The following is a 16,685-nucleotide window of genomic DNA, read 5'->3' as shown; positions in this document are numbered from 1 at the left end:
TTCAGAAATAAATATGTAGGCATGAACATTGAAGATGCATTATCTTCATAAGGTTGGATTATTTAAAAAAGTTGTAAGAGTTTTCACATAGAAAATCGAAGACATTACTTTTCAACACGCCCTATTAGTTCACACTATTTGCGGGGTAAACTTTCTGCTTGTTTCATTGTTGGTTCAAATGGTTCAAATGGCTCTGAGCACTATGGGACCCAACATCTGAGGTCATGAGTCCCGTAGAACTTAGAACTACTTAAACCTAACTAACCTAAGGACAACACACACATCCATGCCCGAGGCAGGATTCGAACCTGCGACCGTAGCAGTCACGCGGTTCCGGACTGAAGTGCCTAGAACCGCACGGCCACCGCAGCCGGCAGCATTGTTGGTATTGCAGGGTTCAAAAAATTTGCCATGAGAATAAATTATGCAATAGTTACCCCTTTCGTAATAATCTGAGCTGCATCTGTCAGTGAATACCAGTGAAGGTATAAATTACAACTCTTCTTAACAATATATTTCCTTTCGCCACCCTTGTCGACATGAAGAATGACTAAAGGTGCAAACCTTTAGTAGTCTCTCTGTTCGGTTACTTCACTCCGTTCGATTGGTAAGCTTTCTGCTTACACTTCTGTTGGTGTATATACTAAAGCAGCAAACCTTTAGTTGTTCTTCATTTCGACAGAGGTGCGAAACGAATCATTTATGCCCCTGATGTTAAAGTGAGGGAGAAGCCAACGAATTAAGGGAGCAAAGGAGCATCTTGATGACATCCTGGTAATTAAAAACGGAACACTAGCACAGTTGGAATATCTTTGACAGGAGTATCGTCAAAACTGTACAGATCAGGATACTCTTAGAGTGCCATTTACACCTGAGAGGATTTTCCAAACAGTTTACGGGAAGATAATTACATATAAATGTCTATAGTTTAATTTTCTGTTAACAACAGACTAGCCGGGGAATTCTGTTTGTGCTCTGTGTTGTTTGTCATTTCCGTTATTAAATATTGTTTATTGTTCAAGCGGTGGTGCAAAACTCCCAATTACAGTTTTCTGGCCATAGCCACCATTATGTTAAAGTGCATGTAGTATTTCGGCTCTTCACTGCTTCCAACGTCCTTTGATAATCCATTCAGTTTCTCCATACGCTGTAGCCAATCATCTAAGAAATTATCCTTCTGGTCTTCCGTAACTCGGTCCAGGAATGGACATACTGACTTCAGAAAATCTAAAAAAAATAAAAAGGCAAATATTCGATTACGACAAATATCAGATTACGATGGAAAATCACAAAGCATACAAATATTATATTTGAATAATGGTTTAAGATATCGAAAGCAGCATTTTATCAAGACAAAGTTCGCAAAAGAAGGATGTTCTACAGTATGTTCAATGCTTCAGACTTTATCTATCGAGGCACTGTTAATTAGTTGTTTATTCATCCATAGTGCATTTACAGACTGTATCAGACATGTCATATAGTAGAAAAACAAAACAATTTTTAAAAATTGAAGGTATAGCTCTAGGGAGCCTACATAATTAATTTTTCCCTTTATTGTTTTGTTTTATTCATTGTGTTTAGTAGCAAACGTCAAGACGTTCAATTAGTAGTTCTACCTGAACATTAATTTTTCATTGTTTCTGTTTATAATTCTCTGTGCTATAAAAGTTCCCGTTTTCGACAACACAGGAGGATTTTTTCCCCCCGTGTACAAAGTCTGTGGATTTATCGATGAGAGGATACAGAACAGAAAAGATCTAATGAACTTATGTCCGGAAATTCATGATTTCTGGGTATTCGATCATACACTCTTATACAGACTGCGGTCTAATGCACGCTGCACCATGCAGCCATAGCTACAGTATGTCTTGAAAATGATTTTCGAGTGCCTCAAGGCATGTATGTACGCGCTGTAGCATGCTCTGTCTCACACGTTCACGTGGGCCAGGCTGCATCCGACCAGTGTCAAAAGCAGCATGAATATCCTCCTTCCTTGTCTGCATATCTGGAATGATTCTGTGTACAGGATACATTTGAGATGGCCCAATAACCAGAAACCACACCGGTTGAGATCCGGTGAACGTGAGGCCATGCAACTGGACACCCTCGTCTGGCCCACCGACCTGGCAAGACACGATTAAGATGCGTCCAGTAGGCTGGAGAACCATCATGTAGCCGCCACGTAACCCTTCGAATCATCTTTGGCACTTCTTCCAGTAAGGGAGGCAAAGTCACCCGCAAGAAACGCCGATAGTTCCGGCCCGTTAGGCGACGCTGAAGGAAGACTGGCGCCAAAAGACTATCGCCAATTATCCCGTCCCACACATTCCGGCTGCTCTGATGCTGATAATTCGCTGTCACCATACCATGGGGGTTCTGCATATTATAGCACAGATCACTGATAAGAAAGTTGAACATACCAATTCTCGTAAAGGTGGTCTCAGCTGTGAATAGGACAGACGACACAAATCCCAGAATCGTGGTTGCCTGGGGAAGAAACCAGTGACGAAACTGCTCCAGATGTGGAAAGTGTGTCTCTAGAGCGCCCAGCACACCTCTGAAGTGATGAGGGTAGTAACAACTGATACAGAGAAAGTTCCTCACGGTCGTCTGGCTTACCCCTTACCGGTGGGCAAACCGAATGGTACTGACTCAGCGGTCGCCTTCCTGATGTGTTAATCATATTTTCTTCCAAGTCTGGTGTTCGAACATTTCGGGTAAGTTCTTCGTGGTTTCCTGTTTCCTGAAACGACCCTGTCTCACACAAATGGCGATACACTGTTGCAAATATTGAATGCTGTGGCTACTGACGGTGAGGATATCTCTCCTGATACAATCTTGCTGCTCCCCCCCCCCCCCCTTTTGCCATTTGCCTTTCCGCAAGTGAACACTATGTCGGAACCATTGTGTACAACTCTGTATCACACCCACTTCAACATGAATCACATAGAGAAGTGAATCGGACACAACGTTACCAACTGCTATGGCAGGAGAGGGCTCTAGGGCCTGATATCTGAAGAACTGTACCACCCTCTAGGAGAAAACCATGCATACTTTAAGTGTGGCTGCATGGTATTGCAGCGCGTATTAGACCGCAGTCTCTGTATCAAAGTATGATTGAATAAATGGTCTCTAGCGTGGAAAACATGCACATTCGGACGTATGTTCATTAGACTTTTTTTATTTTTTCAGTATACTCTCAGTACATGGTGAAAAAAAAAAGACCCTGTAGAGACTGAATAATCGAGTTGTAGGACCGTGAGTAACATGAGAACGCGGACTGCAGACTTGTGGCTTGGCTGGTGCGATGGTTTTCGTACGTTATCTCACGGATAATTATATTAATACGTGAGCGCATTGATGGGAACTGCAGAAAGAGAGCGAGTAATATAATGTGAACTGTGTGTCGCACTTTTATTCTTGAATAAACTGAGTCCGTTTTTGGGTACAAATCGGTAGGTCACTGGTGGAACAATGTGTGTGCATGGTATCTCGTTTGAGTGTTTCGAAGACTGTACTTTTACGTGAGTAAATCTAAAACTGTGTCGTGTAAGTCACTAAATTGAAATTGTATCACAAGTTCCACTGAGCAGAAGAATATACGAACATATGACCGAATGTTTCAAATTATGCATATCTGGACCTGCAATTCCACGACATCAAGCTCACGCCGACAGCTGCGCCAGTATCGGAGTCCTGTCTCTACCTCAGATGTATAACGGATCTAAAAATATTTTCAGCATACTATTGTCCAATACCAGACCCGCCATACTATCTTGGAATACTGCAACCATGTCAGCTGCAGTCACAGCGAGAATTTTTGAAAAAGGCTGCTACGTTAATAAGGCTCTTAGCTGGATAAATAATGTAGTACGGTATGAGATTTTCACTCTGCAGTGGAGTGTGCGCTGATATGAAACTTCCTGGCATATTAAAACTGTGTGCCAGACCTAGACTCGAACTCGGGACCTTTGCCTTTCGCGGGCAAGTGCACTACCAACTGAGCTACCCAAGCACGACTCACGCCCCGTCCTCACATCTTTACTTCTGCCAGTACCTCGCCTCCCACCTTCCAAACTTTACAGAAGCTCTCCTGCGAACCCTGCAGAACTAGCTCTCCTGAAAGAAAGGATATTGCTGAGACATGCCTTAGCCACAGCCTGGGGGATGTTTCCAGAATGAGATTTTCACTCTGCAGCGGAGTGTGCGCTGATATGGAACTTCCTTACAGATAAAAACTGTGTGGCGGGCCGAGACTCGAACTCGAGACCTTTGCCTCTCGGGGGCAAGTGCACTACCAACTGAGCTGCCCAAGCACGACTCACGCCCCGTCCTCACACCTTTACTTCTGCCAGTACCTCGAATCCCACCTTCCAAAAGGCAAAGGTCCCGAATTCGAGTCTCGGTCCGGCTCACAGTTTTAATCTGCCAGGAAGTATCAATGTAGTACGGTATCTGGTTTCTCTTTAAAACAGAATTTGCTCCGGTCATAATATTTTGTCAATCTGGTTTCATGTTAAAACAATATTTGCTCCAGTCATAATATCTGGTCAATCTACGACAATGTTTTCAAAATTATAGAAAGCATTTTGTAGATGGAGCATAGCGATCGGTATAAAATGCTAAAGAACCGTAATTACACGGATCTCGCTCCGTCTGCGGGCACCAGCAGCCATAATGGCAGAAAGAGCCTAAAGATGATTCGAGGAACGAGCCGAAACCTGTTGCTAACAAATGAAAAATCTGGAAACGTGATCAGGACTGTTTTCATTTAATTTTTAAGACAATGTTGTCATTGGAACAGTACGGACACATAAATGTACTGTTCGCTCCATTCCGCATCCAATAATTTTTTTACTAATTAGTAAATTAATATCCATACTTGCTCTCATTCAGTGGATTAACCACGTTGTATAGCGTCACGTTCCTGACGTGATACATAAATAACTTAATGAAATGAAGATATTTATAAATCCATTACACTGCGTGCTGACACACCTATTATAAGTGTGCTTTGTTCTGACAGGTCCGGAACTGTAGCCCTCGCAATATTAAAATCTGACAGCTGGTGTACATGTGTTTGAGGTTAGTTAGTTTACAACATTATGTTAAATTTAAGGGTTGTGCATATTAGTGTATTTCACGTAAATGAGTACATTTCTGGGTGCACGCATACATATTATTCAACAACATTTTCACGGTATATTTGTGGGAACTAAATGTCAGAGAATGACTCAATATTTCATATTGCCCAATGATATTGGCTGTCTGTAGGTAATATTGAAAGTTGTGTAATATATTATACGGCACACTGACGGATCTACTGAAATTAGATTAAAAGTAAAATGTCTTATGCTAATGGCGCTGGCTAATATTGAATGCCTGTCAGAGCTGTCTGTTACGGTGTTTATTTTGTGCATTTTGATGTGTTGTGAAATGGAAATGGGTTCAAAATAGAGGAACGGACATTTATTATTGAGAATATTTAGTGGTTTCCAGTCTCACAAAGTACTTAATTGTTGCATTGCACATTTACACAGTAAAATAATATTGATGGAGAAACGCTATTTAGGAACATATTTTTTATTATATTTGATGTATTCCCCGTTATTTACAAAGACATACTACAACAAGAATGGAACACATAACATCTAGCATATATACCAAGACTACATACCTTGGGCCAGGAAGTCTATACATGTCAACTCAATACTGACACACATAACACATATTTCGAGCACGAACATTCAACACTTCCTGTTGAACAAATGTTTTATGTGCTCACAATAATCATGAACACTACATCGTTTCGGAGCACTACGCATTGTACTCTATGTTGTTAAACCATACAGTTTTTCAAATAGCTGGAATTTGTCTTTACTGAGAGCCTTGGTCAATAAATCAGACCTGCTTCCTCCGTACACAAACAGTTTATATCCATATCCTTCTGTTTTAGGCGATACCTAGTAAAATGGTACCCAATATCAATGTGCTTGAATCGTACACTTGTTATTTGCTTCTGAGCTAGCTTGACAGTTCCCTTGTTGTCGGAAAACACTTTGGTAGACTCAATAATAGTATGTGGCTCAGTTTCACCTATTAGAGCTCTTAATCATATCACTTCTGGTATGGTGAAAGACAATGCCATATAGTCAGCCTCAACAGTAATCAAAACCACTGTTGGTTATTTCTTGCAAGACCAGGATATTAATCCTCCCATCAACTTGAAACAGCTGCCTGTAATAGAATGTCCGTTATGCAGTTCTTCTCCCCAGTCTGCATCAATATAACTTTCCAGGTTCTTGTTCACTAACAATTACTTAATTGGTAAACAACGGTTCCTTTTAAATATAACAATTTTCTTTTAACTACAACCCAACGTTTAATTCTAGGGTCTTAGCAAATTTTGTTCACGATATTAGTAGCGAAGGCACTATTTGGCGTGGAATTTGAGCTGATTATAAAAGTATGGCGACTGCCTGCAAATAAGGGAATTGCTTTTTCACATTCTACCTTCGTTTTCTACAAACAGCTTTGTGGCAGCTGTGCCGAGAAATGCGCGAGCTGTAGCTAGTGCCGGCCCAAACTAGCGGTGGCCGCCGACACCACACCCGCAGATTTACCATTTGGGCAAGTTTTGGGAATAGTGCGAAGTGCACGGGCTCGCACAAGACAAAGTGGAGACCAGTGTGAGCTGAGCAACGGACCAATATAGACGTGTATCCATGTGTATAATTCTTTTTGCCGCAAACCAAAGCGTCGAGCTGTGGACCAAAGTGTCGAGCTTAAACTGAGTTCTCCACAACGCGATCTGGATCTTCTATACAGCGCCACCGGTATCGTTACGTAGCGACCACAAAGTACACGGCGCACAGTGGGAGGGAAGACGGTTATCGGTTTGAATCGCCGTTACGCGATCGGATCACGTGCACCATAGATAAGGAGTGTACAATCCCCATCTCACTCGTATCGTTTCTTTCCTTGTGGTGCACTCGTAAATATCATTCGTACAAAAAGAAAATGGTTCAAATGGCTCTGAGCATTATAGGACTTAACATCTGAGGTCATCAGTCCCCTAGAACTTAGAACTACTTAAACCTAACTAACCTAAGGGCATCACACACATCCATGCCCGAGGCAGGATTGGAACCTGCGACCGTAGCGATCGCCCTTTTCTGGACTGAAGCGCCTAGATCCGCTCGGCTACACCGGTCGGAGTAGAAAAAGGCTCTAATTCCTTTTCTGTAGCTTTCTTCCAATAAACTGCACTCGGGCTAACCAAGGCTTCTTCAACTGTAAGAGGTTACTGTTGAATATTTGAGCATCCACACACATTTTATATTCTGGATACAATTTAGATTATATTCTACACGATGAACGCCGCAAATTTACGTCCATTGCTGCTGGAGTTTCCTGGTTCTCATTATCCTTTTCATCTTCACTCAACATATCTGATTCTACCTGAACAGCTCTTTCATGTACTTTATATCTAAAATTTTCTGGTGCTTTTGAACGTTCTTGGACATCTTATTCAGATTAATATGTGCACATACTTTTTCACTATACATTTCATTCTCACCAATTATAAAAATGTTACCTCTCTGCTAGTTAGTCCCGTTTTTTATTCAGGCTTTACGATTCAATAACCTTGGAAATCTTTACAGTTTACAATAAATATGATTTTCAAATTTAGAGCCCCATTTTCTTCTAAGTAGTTTGGGAACTTGTACCATGGCCTTTCATTTAAATATTCTTAGATGGTCTAGATCTGGCTTCTTTCCAGTCCAAATTTCATATGTGGTCGTATTTGGTAAATCTTTAGTAGACGATTTACTATTCAGATACTCAGCACTTGATTCTGCTTCTGCCCAATAACATAAGAGCAATTCTGGATCCTTTAAACATGCTCCTTACTTTCTATAGAATTTTTCTATTAGCCTGTTTTGCTACTGCATTATGCTCAGAACTAAAGCAAGCTGCAGTTTGATTTCTGATTCCAAGTTCACTCAGTCGTTGTCTAAAGTGTTTATTGACGCATTCGGTACTATTTTCTTACCTCATACCATTTATATTCTTACCACTGCTTCTTTCAGCCATGACGCGAAAGTGGCAAATATCTCGCTCACTTTGTCCTTGGTTCCAGGGAAATAAACGTGGGTTATTTCGAAAAATTACCAATCAAGGTAAGGAAACAACAAGTGCTCTGATAGATTCCTTTTCCATGGGTCCAAACGTCTCTGCGTATCAGCTGTGAAAGCTCAGTACATCTATTTTTACTTGTTTTAAACGATAATCTGGCTTGATTTCATTGTAAACAAATTTCACAACGCAAGTTACAACGCTTATTTTCCTTTAACCCTGTTGCCGTGTGTTTTAACAAGGCCGTACTTCTCCTACTATGATGTCCAGTCCTTTATGACATAAAAAACCTTTCGCAGAATGTAAAGGATAACTATTTCAAACTACAGGAACATCTAATTCATAAATAACTTCTTCTTTAGTATCTGTGGGTCTCACACTGGCCCTTCTGATCAATTATTTCTCCACCATTTAAATAGAAAAATTATCTTGTAGCCCTTTCACTAACTGAAGGAAAAATCTTTAGCAGCATTCTTAATGTAATGTACATTATGAGCTGTAATGCCGTGTGATTCTGCATTAGCATTCAAATTAAAGTTTGTCTTTCTTTTCCAATCACATTGCAATGGAGAACCATCCACTGTTAGGCGAATAATGTATGTTCTAGGTGAAACATCGTATAAAACTCATTGGCCTTTGGTTACATTCATAGACACTGCAGAATCAAGGAACTAACCTGTATTCTTACCCAAATTTTGCCAAGAATAATATCCAGTACCTTACCTTTACTGTTCGCTTTCCTTTGTGTTCCCTTTGAAACAAGACTTTTTCTTGTGTACTTGTTTTCCCTTGGCATTTATAACATCGAACAGGTTTCTTCTTTTTGTATTTTCGATACGAAGGCATTCCTATGTCCTGGACAGAATATTTTTATATATTCTTAATATCTTGACTTTTACGCTGTCGCCTGTAATGGGTTTACCTGAATTCTCTAGGCCCATTATTATGTGGGAGAACTTAGAGGTAGTTCCGCTAGTAACAAGGTACCAATCCATTTATTAGCGATGTCGAATCCAATATTTCTTAAACGATTCAAAATGGAAGAAGATTTTGTTCACATATTCATCAACATTTTTACATTCGTCTAGACGTGTGGTGATAAGCTCTCTTTGCAAATTCATTTTCCTAATCAAACATCCTTCTTCAAACGCTCTTCTTAGATTGTCCCATACTTCCTTCGCTGTACTGGCCTTTTCTGTGTGAAGGTAATTAACATGATCCGACTAGAAGAATTAATTTGGATTTTGCCTTACGATCTTTGTTCTGGAAATCTGAATCTGTGAAATTCAAGGTTCCATCAATGACATCCCGAAGATTGTCCAAGTGCAGATAAGCTTATACCACAGACTTCTAAACTGCATAATTATATCGACCCATGAACTTCTCAATCTGCCTCATTTGGGCAGAAGTTCTTTGCGCAGTTGCAATACAAGTACTGTAAGTTATAGACTTCTCACAAGTAATATTAAGTATACCACAATTTACTGGTCAAAGTTATTCAATTCGGTTTTCCTAGGACCATAACCTATTGAATTTTATATCTGTACAGTAAAATAATATAGGCAGAGAAATACTGTTCACGAAAATAGATTTTATTTATTATATTTAATTTGCTCCTGGCAGTTTGCAAAGGCCAACACACAAAAGCATACAACGAAAAATCTAGCATAGATAGCTAATAATACACATATTAGGTGAAAAGGTCCATACACATTAACTCACTGCCAATGGCCATAACATATCTTTTGTTCACCAAACCTCAACATAAATGGAACGAATATAGCAGTCACCATGAGAAAACGGAACAATTCTATCAGTTGTTGTCGAAATATAGGGAAACGTACCTGGGAGCACATAAGCTTCATTTAGTAAAGAAATTGAATTCATTGTGGAAAAATTATAGGAAAGAGCTGAAAAGAATTACAAGTGCATCGAAAAGCGAGGCTGGTGGTGCCGAGCTACTGGAACCACCACTTTGGTGCGTTGGTGGCTTGAGCTTTATGCAAGGGCAAGAAATTTTTTAACACACTATAAGTAAAATTATGTGTACTTCTTATTTTCAAAACTGGATGTAAATAAATAAATACTAACTATATATATTCAGAATTATAGATGTAATCACGTGAAACAGTATATCTAATGAGTGAGCGTCCATCCTCAGAAATTTCCGATACTCATTTGGCTCGCTTATTGTCAAGTCACTTAGGACGTTTACATGTGTCAATTCTCCTCTCTTATTATATCACTCCTTTATTCGTTTACGCTTTCTCTTTTCTTGCATGAGCGCAAAACCAGCCCAAGCGCCATATGTGGCATCAGTATTTGCCATGTTTGCACATCCGGGATTTGACACCAATATTGTGCCATATCGATTCATTGTCTGGAACCAGCTGTTGATATGTTGCACAATGTTGCTGCCCAATATTATTGATAGTTTAGGGGCCACTTAATGAGATCAGGAAATCACTTGATTCCACAGTCATTAACACCGTTTGAACTTAGGTCGACCATTCACATTGTGTTTGAAAGTTGTCTTATAATTTGTCAACTTCCAAATATCGTATTTCACGCACCTATTAAGGCCAAGTCGCTCTTCCCATCATGTCATGTCATGTTAAAATATTCCACTTCAAATAATAGCACTCACACTGGCCAACACATAACGTCACATCAAGCCAACGTCAAAGTTTCTCGGGTACAAGGTTTTGAGACAGCTGACTTCATCGTCCGTTGTTGACCATGTGACCTCAGGTCATTTCTTCCCAACACTCAGCCTTGCTCTTCGTTTCAGGTTACGTCATAATATTATTTCCTGGGTGAACATTTATGATTGAAAGGGGGAATTTTCAGCCGGATGACTCACTTGAAAGCTACAACACGACAGCAGATGTACATATTGGCGACACTGCCAAGATGAAAGAACGTAAGTTTCCAGAGTTATCTAACGAATAAAATTTACCTATCGAATGGGTATATTTGTTAATGTTCAGAAATCTTTTCATCTATTTGTTGAAAATTTTGTTCTCTGAAACAATTATCAGTTTGGCATACATTTTATTACAGAATATCGTTGCTTATGCTGAGAACACAGGACAATTTGCGTTAAAGCATATGATACACGTTATCTTCTCACCTTCTTTAAGCACTTAATTGATCAGTAATGAGTGCATACTTGGCGTGGCTCAAAAGAGTTTCTTCACTTAATTCTTGACATAACTCACTGTGAGGGAGAATAGTAAAGAGTACTTTGTCATGATTATGTAATAATTACTGTGATAAGTAAGGACAATATGGAAAGTAATTTTTTGCTGTTTGTGGTCTAAACACAAATGGCGGTTGCTAATGATTACTTCTTGCACTATTCTGCATACTGAAACAAGAGACAGTCGAAACTGGTGAAAAATTTCTCGAATTTAAAGTATAATCAGCATTTTGTTATTTAAGTTTAAATTTGGACTGATATATTTTTTTTCAGATAGAAGATTGGCAGATGTTAAGCATCGGAATGTTTGCGACTGTTGCAGAGTGAATTAATTTACTTTTCTTGCTAACTTTTTTTTAGTGTTAAACTGATAAACATTTTCTTCTTACCGTGTGTTGAAGTGTTGTACTTTGTCTTAAGGACTGGATCCTGCATTGCTAATTTTCATTCTTAATCATTGTATATTTTGGCATGTAACGTGATTTTCTGGATTTGGATGCTTGTTCTTTGGAAGTGTGTTTTCTGTGTAGAATATTGGTGCTGATAAACTATTTATTTTGTTCAACTTGGAAAGTCGTCTGAGCGGCTCTCGGCGCTACAGTCTGGAACCGCGCTACCGCCACGGTCGCAGGTTCGATTCCTGCCTCGGGCATGGATGTGTGTTATGTCCTTAGTTTAGTTAGGTTTAAGTAGTTCTAAGTTCTAGGGGACTGATGACCTCAGACGTTCAGTCCCTTAGTGCTCAGAGCCATTTGAACCATTTTGAAAGTCGTCTGCTCATAAAGAGAAGTAAATCTGGAACTTCTGTGATGTGTTTCAGCAATTGATTCTGTGATAGCATAGACAGTGCTACAAATGGTTGATTCAGTTTTTACTGACGGTTGTGTCGATTTCGAGGGCATCCTCCCCCCCCCCCCCCACCCTCCACCAACCCCCCCTAGGTACCCTTTATTGCAGTTTTTCTGCACGGAAGTGCCAAGCCAAACAAACTGGTATAGGCATGCGTATTCAAATAAAGATATACGTAAACAGGCAGAATACGGCGCTGCGGTCGGCAGTGGCCGTATAAGACAGCAAGTATCTGGCGCAGTTGTTAGATCGCTTGCTGATGCTACAGTGGCACATTATCAAGATTTAAGTGAGTTTGAACGTGGCGTCATAGTAGGCCCACGAGCGATGGGACTCAACATCTCCGAGGTAGCGATGAAGTAGGAATTTTCCCGTACGACCATTTGACGAGCATACCGTGAGTATCAGGAATCCGGTAAAGCATCAAATCTCCGACATCGCTGCAGTCGGAAGAAAAACCTGCAAGAACGGACCAACAACGACTGAAGAGAATCGTTCAGATTGACGGAAGTGCAACCCTTTCGCAAATTGCTGCAGATTTCAACGATGGGCTATCAACAAGTGTCAGCGTGCGAACCATTCAACGAAACATCATCGATATGGGCTTTCAGAGCAAAAGGCCCACTCTTGTATCCTTGATGACTGCACAACACAAAGCTTTACGCGTCGCCTGGTCCCATCAACATCGACATTGGGGTGTTGATGAATGGAAACTTGTTGCCTGGTCAGACGAGTCTCGTTTCAAATTGTATCGAGCGAATGTGCGTGTACGGGCGTGGATACAACCTCATGAATCCATGGACCCTGCATGTCAGCAGGGGACTCTTCAAGCTGGTGGAGGCTCTGTAATGGTGTGGGTCGTGTGAAGTTGGAGTGATATGGGACGCCTGATACGTCTAGATACGACTGTGACAGGTGACACGTACAGAAGCATCCTGTCTGATCACCTGCATCATTCATGTCCATTGTGCACTTCGACGGACTTGGGCAATTCCGTGGTGTCCGTTCCCTCCAGCACTACTTCCGATATTAGTCGAATCCATGCCACGTCGTGTTACGGCATGCTCGCGGGGTCCCTACACGATATTCGGCAGGTGTAATAGTTTCATTGGCTCTTCAGTGTAGAAGACTGATGGAAGAGGAATTTTCAAATAATTTAAAGCATACTAAATTCATTGGTTACTCTAAATTCATCTCATTTAATTAAATTTATCTCATTTAATTTTTGGTTGGAGCCATCTAGAACTTAACAAGCTTTGCATAGGATTTAGGGTCTCGTGTGATGTTAAGGATACTGAAGGATCGTGTAGAGTATTTGAGTTATTGTGTACAATCAGGCAGCACTTCATAGAAACACCTTTCAGAATGTTGTTAGTTATTTCAATTTTACAAGCATTTTCCTTAACCTATTTTCAGCTCTTCATAGTTTCCCGAACGAAACTATGTCTCGAAACCTGGGAGAAAATCCAACGAGAGTCTCATCGTATGTGAGGTACACCAGTGGCAAGACGCAATCCATACATTTATTGCGCGATAACAATGCTGACGTCACTGACGACAGTGCCACTAAAGTAGAGTTACTAAACACAGTTTTCCGAAACTAGAATACCAACGGAGACAACGTAAATATTCCAAAATTGTACTCTCGAACAACTGCCAACATGAGTAACTTACAAGCAGATATCATCGGTTTAGCGGAGCACCTAAAACACTTAAGAAAGGCAAATCTTCCGCTCCAGATTGTGTACCAATCAGATACCATTCAGAGTACGTTGACACAATGGCTCAGTACTTGGCAATCATTTACAGTCGCGCTCTCGTGGAATGTTCCGTCCCCAAAAACTGGAAAGTTGCACATGTCATACCAATACCCAACAAAGGAAATAGGAGTAATCCACTAAATTACAGACTAATATCCCTAAGGCAACTTGCAGAAGAATTCTGGAACATTATGAATCACCTCGGAAACAACGATTTATTGACAAACAGTCAACACAGATTAAGAAATATCTTTCTTGTGAAACACAATTAGTTCTTTATCCTCAAGAAGCAATGACTGCTGTCGACAGGAGACGTCAAATTGATTCCATATTTTTAGATATCCAAAAGGCTTTTGACACCGTTCCCCACAAGTGACTTCTAATTAAATTGCATCCCTATGGAGTATCGTCTCAGTTGTGTGACTGGATTCGTAATATCTTGTCGGGAAGCTCACTGTTCGTAATAACTGACGGAATGTCATCGAGTAAAACAGAAGTAACGTTCGGCGTACCCCAAGGAAATGTATTAGGCCCTCTGTTGTTCCTTACATGCATAAACGATTTAGGAGATATCAGAGCAGCCATCTCAAATTTTCTGCAGATAATGCTGTCATTTACAGTCAGATGATCATATCGAATTGCAGAATGATTTAGACAAGCTAACTGTATTGCGAAAAAAGTGGCAGTTGAATCTAAATCATCCATATGATCACTAAAAAGAATCCGCTGAATTTCAGTTCCAGGATAAATCACAAAATTCAACAGGCTGTAAACCAGCTAAATACGAGGGCTATCCACAAAGTACATTATGTTTTGGAAATAAAAATAAATGAAGTATTGGAATTTTTTTTATTATATACAGATGAAAGCCACACTTAAATACTACTTTTCTACATAGTTGCCATTTAAATTAAGGCACTTATCGTAGCGATGGACGAGCTTGGAAATTCCTTCGTCGTAAAATTCGGACGCCTGCGCCTTCAACCACGTGGTTACCTCTTCTTGAAGCTGTGCGTCGTCATCAAAACGCTGCATAGCCAACCACTTCTTCATTGGTGGGAATAAGTGGCAGTCGCTAGGTTCCAGGTCGGGACTGTACGGCGGATGAGGAAACAACTCCCAGTTAAAAGATTCTAGAACTTCACGAGTGGCATTTGCCTTGTGGGCCCGGGTGTTGTCGTGAATCAGCAAGATCTTTGAGCCCAACTCTCCCCTGCGCTTCTTTTGTATTGCTCTTCTGAGGTTGTGCAGAGTTTGGCAATACCTTTGAGAGTTTATTGTAGTGCCTCTTTCCAGGAAATCCACAAAAATCACAGCTTTTCTGTCCCAAAAGAGATAACCACTTGGTTGATTACGCGGGCGGCCGAATTTTACGACGAAGGAATTTCCAAGCTCGACCATCGCTAAGATAAGTGCCTTAATTTAAATGGCATCTATGTAGAAAAGTAGTATTTAAGTGTGGCTTTCATCTGTATATAATAAAAAAAATTTCCAATACTGTATTTATTTTTAATTCCAAACGTAATGCACTTTGTGGATAGCCCTCGTACTTAGGGATTACAACACAAATAACTTAAATTGGAATGAGTTCACAGATAATGTTCTTGGGATACCAAACCAAAGATTGCGATTTATTCCGCATGAGATAGGATTCATGAAGGACATCTAAAAAGGTCAAAGAAGTACAGTTCGTTTTGTATTATCACGAAATAACGGGGAAAGTGCCAGGGATATGATAAACGAGTTGTGGTGACAATTATTAAAACAAAGGCAATTTTACCTGCGGCAGGACCTTCTCATGAAATTTCAGTCTCCTATTTCTCCTCAGAGTGTGAAAATATTTTGTTGGCGAACACCTACATAGGGAGAAATGATTACCGTAATAAAATAAGAGAAATCAGAGCTCGCACAGAAAGATTTAAGTGTTCGTTTTTCCCGCGCGCTGTTTGAGAGTGGAACTGTAGAAAAGTAGCTTCAAGGGGTTTCGATGAATCCTCTGCCAGGCACGTAATTGTGAATTGCAGAGTAATCCTGTAGATGTAGATGTGAATGTTGTAGTACTCATTAGTAAGAGACCCAGTATTTTAGCTTGACTTGTTGTGTTACCCAATGCATGTGTTGTTTTCTGGGTAACTAATTACTATATACTGTGCTTTGAGAATATTAATTTAAGTGAAGGTACTGGATGTCGCTGTTACAGTAGGGATCACGTACTGCACTGTGACATGGATTCAGATCATGAAGACGAACCAGATCCTTTGTGCCATTACGGAGTTGGAGAACCCAGAGTAGTCATAGAGAGCTTTATCAAGAGAATGAGATTTCTGAGGGTGTGTCTGAATTCGCTTATAGTAAATCCTTACCTGTCAGGAATACAGCAATTGTCATTCATCCTCATGTTTGTTGGAGCAATTTGATTTTATACTTCTGCCTAGTCTCCCTGCTGGCTGCAAGACTGAATTTGTGTACGGTTACTTGGAAAGTGAATATGCTGTGCAGATACATATATTGACTAGAAATTGTTAATCCTATGAGGTGTTTAGGCCTATGTGCCTGCCTGCTTATTGGTCTGAGGCAGCACAACACTGACTTAAACACGGTCTTGTAATAATGTAAAATTTTTCCAATTGTGGTTTATACAATCCTGCTTGATTATTTGAACATATGTTATTGAAAAATCAATTCTTATACAGTCCTTATAGTCTTGCTACGTCGATTCGTATCTGTGTAATGAA

At 40.2% G+C, this 16,685-nt stretch overlaps 1 protein-coding gene across 1 annotated transcript in view; it reads right to left on the bottom strand.

Annotated features, from left to right (window-relative positions):
* Window positions 1-459: 459 nt before the first annotated feature.
* Window positions 460-16,685, bottom strand: part of LOC124777891 (juvenile hormone acid O-methyltransferase-like) — a 55,119-nt gene continuing 38,893 nt past the window's right edge. Inside the window, exon 6 of the mRNA XM_047253436.1 lies at window positions 460-1,227. Coding sequence (XP_047109392.1) covers window positions 1,043-1,227 — 185 coding nt within the window. The 3' untranslated portion in view covers window positions 460-1,042. The remainder of the gene's footprint in view (window positions 1,228-16,685) is intronic.

The sequence above is a fragment of the Schistocerca piceifrons genome, chromosome 2 (genome assembly GCF_021461385.2).
Source record: "Schistocerca piceifrons isolate TAMUIC-IGC-003096 chromosome 2, iqSchPice1.1, whole genome shotgun sequence".
NCBI classification, from domain to species: Eukaryota; Metazoa; Arthropoda; class Insecta; order Orthoptera; family Acrididae; genus Schistocerca; species Schistocerca piceifrons.
Note: the sequence above shows the minus strand (reverse complement) of the source record. Positions and strands in the feature narration are given on the sequence as shown.